Source organism: Pinus tabuliformis, chromosome 1_1, assembly GCF_031772625.1.
Source record: "Pinus tabuliformis cultivar Carrire ecotype Pingquan chromosome 1_1, CPIR1, whole genome shotgun sequence".
Taxonomy (NCBI): domain Eukaryota; kingdom Viridiplantae; phylum Streptophyta; class Pinopsida; order Pinales; family Pinaceae; genus Pinus; species Pinus tabuliformis.
In genome coordinates this window covers 918522260-918530874 of record NC_142297.1, presented here as the reverse complement: position 1 = coordinate 918530874, position 8615 = coordinate 918522260, and the positions used below count along the sequence as shown (strand labels likewise).

Here is an 8615-nt window from a genome sequence, read left to right as displayed (position 1 = left end):
TGATCATATTTACCCTCACTATTGAGATATTTAACCTATCATTGACCAATGTAGAGAAAGTGAGGCCCATTCTACATGATTGAGAAAATTTATGAAGCTTGTGCCTCAAATTGGATGATCTATTCATTATTATAGATTAAAAACCTGGCCGGCTTGAACCGGAAATTGGTTAAACCGATTGGTTCATTGCGCGATTGGGTCAAACGGAAAAAAAATCCCGTTTATGGGTTTATTTCACCAAAAAACCATAAAAAGTGGTCCAATGAAAGATCGGCCTGTTTTCCCATAAAGTAGACGATTCCTTCATAAACCTGTCATTTTATTGTCAGGCTAAGGACAAATCTCATAATGCAATTTCCGGAGTTTTGATGTTGTTTTGTGAGAAATTTGGAGTTGTTTTTCTTCAAAAACAATTTATCTAAGAAAAATATGCTTCCCCTCTCATTTGCCTCAAACATATCAACTCTAGCAACACTATCAATCAATGCCAAATGGTAATGTCAAATTCCTTAAGTAAAAGTGACATTTTCTTTATTTTTCATTTTCACCCTTTTAAGTAAATTTTTAACATTACCATAAAATGACTCAGGATGTTTGAGAGTGGTTTCTACGTCATTGGATTTCCTATGCAGAAACTTGAATTTTAGAGTTGACTCAAAATTGTGCCGACCTAATGATTTTCAGGGTTTCATGGTTTGGGGATTTGCAATGTTTCCATTTGATTCTATCATGCATGAGAGTATGAGATTGGCATTTGAGCAAGAGCATGAAGGACCTTGATGTTGATGTCATTGATTTTTGAACTTTGTTGATGTTGGTGGTATTGATTGTTGATGTCCTCTACCATGGCCTTAACAATAATGTACCCTTCACTCAAATGAAAATAATTGCTTAGGGATACTAAACTTTTTCTACCACATTATAAGGATGAGGAGATGAACCCTTCACTCAAACCAAAATCACTAGTTAGGCATGTTAAACTTCAATTTCTATCATATTATAAGGTTGAGCAATCCAAGTCTGAAGACTTTGAGCGAGATGATGTTTATGTATCTCTTGTTAGTGATCCAATTTTTGGTAGCATTGAATCAATGATGAGTTTCATGAGTGATCATGTTGATAAGTGATTTGTAGTTTTGATGTCTATTTTTGTTGCTACTACTACCACTACTCCTAAGGTTGCATAGGAGTTCTAGGAGTCCTTAAACACTCAGGGAGATTAGTTTTAGGAGTCCTTAAATCTAAAACTCCTTAAACACTCAGGCAGATTAGTTTTAGGAGTCCTTAAATGCTCAAGCAGATTACTTATGTAGCTCATGTTGATGATCCCTTGTCTAGTAGTGGTGACGAGTGGTTTGATCATGACAAGGAGTGATCATGTCAGTGTTTATAGACTCATAGTAGGTTGGTGACCCCATAGTTTATACCATTATTTTTGGACTCGAGATGCTATTTACAATCTCATTGATTATATATTATATAGATGAACAAACTTTGCATATTTTATCTCTAATAGTTTAAAATCATGCTTAATTTAAAATTTATAAAAATAATAAAACTTGTTACTAATATAGTTATGATTAATTATCCTACACACATTTAAAACCATATAATAGTTACCTGTGCTAAGTTGGCAGCAATATGTGAATTCAAAAAGTTGCCACTTTTAAACTGTGGATTTATTTCCGAATGATGCCTTGTATTATAGCTGTGAACTTTTCTCTCATTGGACAAAACTTTTCGTACACGGATTGGATTATTCTTCATTCCGCATGTTAGGGACAGGAAACCGGAAACATGGATGCGAGAAATAAGGTACATGCTTCAATTCCCAAATCCCAATTAGATATGTATGGCCCATCTCACCAACCAATCGAATAAGATGCCTACTTCGTGACGGCTATATTACTCTTCCGAATTCCCTACCATTCGGCGTTGGGGACGCTTTCGTAGAAGTGCGTCTGTCTGTGAAAATGGGGAGATCTCCGTGCTGTGAGAAGGCTCACACTAACAAAGGTGCCTGGACCCAAGAAGAAGATACCCGCCTTGTCGCCCACATTCGAGCCCACGGGGAAGGCGGCTGGCGTTCCCTTCCCAAGGCAGCAGGTTTCTTTCTTTTTCGGGATTAAATGTTTCTTCGCCTCTGCTTTTTCAATGGAATTAACATTTTTTTGTTATTTGCAATGAAAGATTTTGACCATGTAACTTTGTTTCATATTTTTAACTGCAGGACTACTGCGCTGTGGGAAGAGTTGCAGGCTGCGATGGATGAACTACATGCGTCCAGATCTGAAGCGGAGTAACTTTTCAGAGGAAGAAGATGAACTAATCATCAGACTCCATTCGCTCCTGGGAAACAAGTATGTAATTTCAGCGCCTCTATTGCTTCAATGAATTCCCTTACTTATGATCACCGATCTGTTTTGTGCCGAGAACTTCAATTTTCATGACGAGTTATATTTGATGTTTCAATTATGGACGAAATGGATAACAAATAATCTGTGAAACTGCACAGGTGGTCTCTTATTGCGGGGAGATTGCCCGGGAGGACAGACAACGAGATAAAAAACCACTGGAGTACACACATCAAGAGAAAATTGTCGAGTAAAGGGTTCGATCCGCAGACCAATCGCTCCCTACGCCCGCCTAACAGCAGCAGCACTTCCCTTAACTCTCCACCCGCTCCCGAGCACAAAATTCCGGCGTTCGAGAGCAGGAGAAGGGCAGAGATAGCAGACTTCTTCCAACTCGAACGTTCGAAAAGCTCGCCGATCGAGTCAGCAGCTTCTACCGATGCAGAGCATCCCCATCCCGGCCTTAATCTTGATTTGTGTATGGGCTTGCCCTCTAATTCTGCCCCCGCCTGACTTAGTGGCGGTTGCAGTGAATGTATGAAGCCTATTTAATTGAATTGCAGTAGCAGTAGGGTAGAGTGAGGCCAGAATCGAAGATTCACCGGGATCTACAAATTGCATCAATGCTTGACGTGAAACCCAAGTGCTAGTAACACTGGAGTCTTGAAGAGGTGAAAGCCTCCCCGCCGATAAAAAAAATGAATGATATTCGCTCTCTAATGTTCCTATGAAATTAGAGGTTGAGATTATGTTCATTAGAGGTTGAGATTAGGTTCATTAGATAAATTAATGGAATTTTTTTTAACATTTTATTTTTATGCTTTATAAGAGTGAGAAAAGTATTTTTACATCACCATAGTTTTTATTGATTTAAAAAATAAAGAATGTGGATTTTGAAATCTAAGAGAAAATATTTTTCATTTTCAACATTTTTAAAATAGTAAGGTGACAAACTCTTTCATCCCATAGTGTTTTTGGAAGTGACTGATGCCGATATTCACAATGAAGTTCATAATAATTCTTTCCTTAGAAAAAAAAAAAAAAAAAAAAATTTGAAATCTAGTTGATGACCTCCTTATAATATCTTACTTTCCTTTTCATAAAACAACAATCATTAAACCTATAAATTTAAATGCACAATGAGCAAGAAAAAGGAAAAATGTAAGAAAGATGGATTATTATTTAATGTTAATTCTTTGGTAACAATTAATTGTATAGGCATATGCATAATTTCTTCCATGCTCAACCTACACATATTCCATTTTAAGATAAAAATATTTTTTCTTAAATAAAAACAACATTGGCTAATAATAATTAAAAAAATCAATACACATGTTTCTTTAGTTTCAGTTAAAATCGTTATGAAAAGTTAATAATCACGCTCTCATAATGCATGGTTTGTTGTTGATATTTTAAAATCGTTATGAAAAGTTAATAATCACACTCTCATAATGCATGGTTTGTTGTTAATATTTCAAGTAATTATGAAGAGGATGTTATAAAAATATTTCATACTCACTCACAATTATAAATTAAAAAAAAAAAAAAAAAATTGATGCCCATACTAAACAAGGGGGGTTGCATGGCAGGGGAGTCCTTGCTACAAAAAAAATGTAAAAATATATTACTTAATTATTAGCCTAAACCAAGTGATTACAAAATAATTTAATTCAATTTGTGTATGAATTTATATGATTTTAAACTTTACTACCTTATATTAATGATTTTGTGTAGTTGATTTTCACGGAACTAAATGAACTTGAAGGAGTGAAGGAAAAATACCCCTAAAATTATTACTATAGCTAGCATGAAATCCAAATCTTTGAGTATTATACAAAAAAAATGTTTCAAATGTTTAGTTGTTTCATTTGATAATGGAGAGAAATCAAATTAGGAAGTCAAACACCTTCCCTTACACATACACTTAGGAGCATTCAAGTCTAATATGTATACCTCAATGTTGGGAAGAATATCATTGATTCAAACAAATCACTCATGTACCAAATATTGAATCTTAGTTGTCATGTAGCTCTAAATTCAATAAACCAAGTTTGATACACAAGTCATCTAGTCTAGCTAGAGATATCCATGGAGCTGCAATATATCAAAGTTGGGTTTATATGAGTGTGTGTTGATTATCTTAAAATGAAATTCAGGCTTCCTTTAAACTAATCAAAGCACACAGTAAGAGTGCTTACACTTACACAGATGTTAATATTATATATTGAGATTTTGTTAGTTTCTCTGATTCATTTTGTGTTTTGGGGTGTTGGTCTCTTAATAATATTACCAAATTTGCTTTGCAGAAAGAGGCTACACTGCAAGAACTCAAAAGAAGACGCATATTTGTGAGACAAAAGATGAGATCAGACATCAACCCGAGCAAGGAGGAAGCAACTGAAATCTTGCTTGGTTTTATTCATATCAAGATAATATCATGAGTGTTGAAGATGTACAAGATCAGTAAAGACCATTTACGTTGGTGTGAAGAAAAACTCAATAAACTGGTTGTATCCAAGGGCAAGCTGCATGGAGATTATTCACCTGTGTTTTTCCCATCTTAGAAATTAAGCCAATCTTGATTGTTCATGGATCTTAGCTTACCAACTGTTAACATGGATTTGTTAGTCTAAGGGAAGGCTAAATCTCCTCCCTTCTAGCTCCAAAAATGTACATAGAATAGAATATTTGTATTTACTTAGGACTTAGATCCTATAGGATGTAGGATCATGGCACAGAGTAAGCTCTAGGATGTAGGATCATGTCACAAGGTAAGTTGTTTACTTCAATGCCATCTCTACATTTTTTATGCTCATGTTTTGAAGTTTTAAAACATCCTCAAGGTAAATACCTAGTTGTTTTGTGGATAAATCTATGATAAAAAAAAAACGCCAGTAAAAAAACAAAATTGCATAAAATTTGACTTCTTTCTTCTATGCTATTATTTCTTATGCCATTGCCTTAAGACATTTCCTTTGCATCATGTGATGCAAATGTTAGTTTTACTATTATGATTATATTGTGATTATGTTTGGCATGTGCCAAATATCTTAAATTATAATTACCCTCTTACAAAAATTAAAAAGTGTAATTTATTTGCATTATTTTCATAAACTTAATAAGCACCCAATTAAAATTTTTAATATATATATAATCATGCTTAATTTACAACTTATAAAAATAATAAAACTTATTACTAATATAGTTATGATTAATTATCATACACATTTAAAACTATATAATAGTTACCTTTATTAATGCTAAGTTGGCAGCAATATGTTATTCTGTAGCATTGTTACCAAAAGCACAAAGCACATCTATATTCACTTTTTATTAGAGAAGTACAATAATTGTCAAATATTTTTATCACAATGGAAAGTGATATAAATGAAAATATGTGAATTTAAAATGTCAATGTTGATTTATTTTTGAATGGCAAGAGCTAATGGGCATATCATTGGGCATTAAATGCCCGGCTACATGCGCCTGGATAGCTGTTTAACACACGCACGGGGTGATAGATAAATAAAAAATAAACGCGTGTGTTAAACAGCTATTGGAGACATGTAGCTGGGCATTTAATGCCCAATAGTATCCCCTTTAGCTCTTGCCTTTCTGAATGGTGCCTTCTATAATAACTTTGAACTCCCAAGTCAGTGGAGAAAACTTTTCGTGCACGATTGGAATGCCCAATAGTATGACCGTTAGCTCTTGACTTTCTGAATGGTGCCTTCTATAATAGCTTTGAACTCCCAAGTCAGTGGGGAAAACTTTTCTTCCTTCCGCATCTTAGGGACAGGAAACATGGATGCGAGAAATAAGGTACTTCTTCCTTCCTTCCGCTTCAACTGCAAAACCTATTTTAGCTTTGAACTCCCAAGTCAGTGGGGAAAACTTTTCTTCCTTCCGCATCTTAGGGACAGGAAACATGGATGCGAGAAATAAGGTACTTCTTCCTTCCTTCCGCTTCAACTGCAAAACCTATTTGCAATAGAAAAGACCTCAACTTAAATAATAGCAACCACGTACCAATTAGATATGTATTGCCCATCTCACCAATCAATTGAATAAGATGGCCATTTGGTGACCTCTGAGCTTATATCAATTGCTGAGTCGCAGAATATTGAGCTTAAATCCAGAATATTCGGAAATCAGACGGCGGCTATACTATTCTCCCGGAGTCCCCGCTCTCTCTTCGATTCGGACTTGCTGACTGTTTCCTAGAAGTGCGTCTGTCTGTTAAAACGGGAAGATCTCCGTGCTGTGAGAAGGCTCACCCTAACAAAGGCGCCTGGACCCAACAAGAAGATACCCACGGGGAAGGCGGCTGGCTTTCCCTTCCCAAGGCAGCAGGTTTCTTGCTTTTTCGGGATTAACAGTTTCTTCGCCTCTGCTTTTTCAATGGAATTAACAGCTTTTTGTTAACTGCAATGAAAGATTTTACCATGTAACTTTGCTTCATATTTTTAACTGCAGGACTGCTGCGCTGTGGGAAGAGTTGCAGGCTCCGATGAATAAACTACCTGCGTCCCGATCTGAAGCGCGGAAACTTTTCAGAAGAAGAAGATGAACTAATCATCAGACTCCATTCGCTCCTGGGAAACAAGTATGTAATTTCAGCGCCTCTATTGCTTCAATGAATTCCCCTACTTATCAGGACCGATACTTGTATAAAACAGCGATCTGTCATGTGCCGAGAGCTTTCAATTTTCATGACGTGTTATATTTGAAGTTTCAATTATGGACGAAATGGATAGAAATTAATCTGTGAAACTGCACAGGTGGTCTCTTATTGCGGGGAGATTGCCGGGGAGGACAGACAACGAGATAAAGAACCACTGGAGTACACACATCAAGAGAAAATTGTCGAGTAAAGGATTCGATCGGCAGACCAATCGCTCCCTATGCGAGCCTCACAACAGCAACACTGCCCTCAACTCTCCACCCGCCCCCGAGTGCCAGATTCCGGCGTTCGAGAGCAGGAGAAGGGCAGAGATAGCAGACTTCTTCCAACTCGAAGGTTTGAAAAGCTCGCCGATCGAGTCAGCAGCTTCTACAGATGAAGAGCATGCCTGTCCCGACATTAATCTTGATTTGTGTATGGGCTTGCCCTCTAATTCTGCCCCCGCGTAACTTGTGGCAGCTGCAGTGAATGTATGAAGTGAGCCTATTCAATTGAATTGCAGTAGCAGTAGAGGTAAAGTGAGGCCAGAATCGAAGATTCACGGGGATCTACAAATTGCATCGATGCTTGACGTGAAACCCAAGTGCTCGTATCGGCTGCAGAAGTCAATTGTGGAGTCTTCAAGCGGTGAAAGCCTCTCCGCCGATAAAAATGAAGTATATTCGCTCTCGACTGTTCCAATGAAATTGGAGGTTGAGATTGCGTTCACAAGAGGTTGAGATTAGGTTCATTAGATCAACATATTGTTCGTTTGAGTGCAATATTGGTTTAAATTATCTGAAACGTGTGATAACATTCCCATAAAATATAAGTTCATTTTCATTAATCAATAAATTTAAATATATAATTATTGGTATAAATATGGATTTTTTTTTCCAAAGTAATATAACGCTGAACTCCCCAAAAAAAAATAACAACTTACAACATTATTTCCTCTTACAACTTTATTTCCTCGTTTTTAACATTTTCATAAAATATATTTTAATATTTTGATGATGATTTATAGACATTACAAACATTTTTATCTCTAAGTCAATAAGATTAAATGTGATTTTTCTTTTTTCTTTTTAAATATTATATTGGTGACATTTTATTTATTTTTATTTATATTACATAATTATTTTAAAATTTGTATCGCAGTTATAGGATTATATATATGTTTTAGTGTCCTCATAAGTTTTATAAGTTGTTTATTCATGTTATTTCAAAGTTGAATAGATCTAATTAGTTTGATAGATATTTTCTAATTATAATGTTTCTATATTTGTGTGTGGTGAAGACATTTGAGTATTTTGAGAAATTTTCTTGTATTTATATGTATTATTATTTGATTAATGGAGATAGTATGTTAATCACATTTGTGTGTGCGATAATCAATCGAGTAGAAAAGAATAGCTCATGACAATTTTTGTAGTAGGAGTCGACAATATGAAAAATTTTGAGTGTTGTGGAATAGACTAATGATTATATGGTAATGTGAGTCACACATTATATTTATAAGAAAGTTTATTATGTCATGTTTGACTTGATGTATTGGCTTATGTTATTGTGTATATTGTTGTAAGACCTAGAGAGGC

At 35.4% G+C, this 8615-nt stretch overlaps 1 protein-coding gene and 1 pseudogene across 1 annotated transcript; both read left to right on the top strand.

Moving 5' to 3' along the window:
• Positions 1 to 1928: 1928 nt before the first annotated feature.
• LOC149217409 (myb-related protein Hv1-like) lies at positions 1929 to 3136 on the top strand. The gene is made up of 3 exons (XM_089391360.1): positions 1929 to 2106; positions 2231 to 2360; positions 2516 to 3136. Exons 1-3 carry the CDS (start codon positions 1974 to 1976, stop codon positions 2865 to 2867), a joined length of 615 nt encoding a protein of 204 aa, XP_089247486.1. The 5' UTR covers positions 1929 to 1973; the 3' UTR covers positions 2868 to 3136.
• A 3146-nt stretch (positions 3137 to 6282) lies between these two features.
• Positions 6283 to 7674, top strand: LOC149217408 (myb-related protein Hv1-like; annotated as a pseudogene).
• Positions 7675 to 8615: the final 941 nt, after the last annotated feature.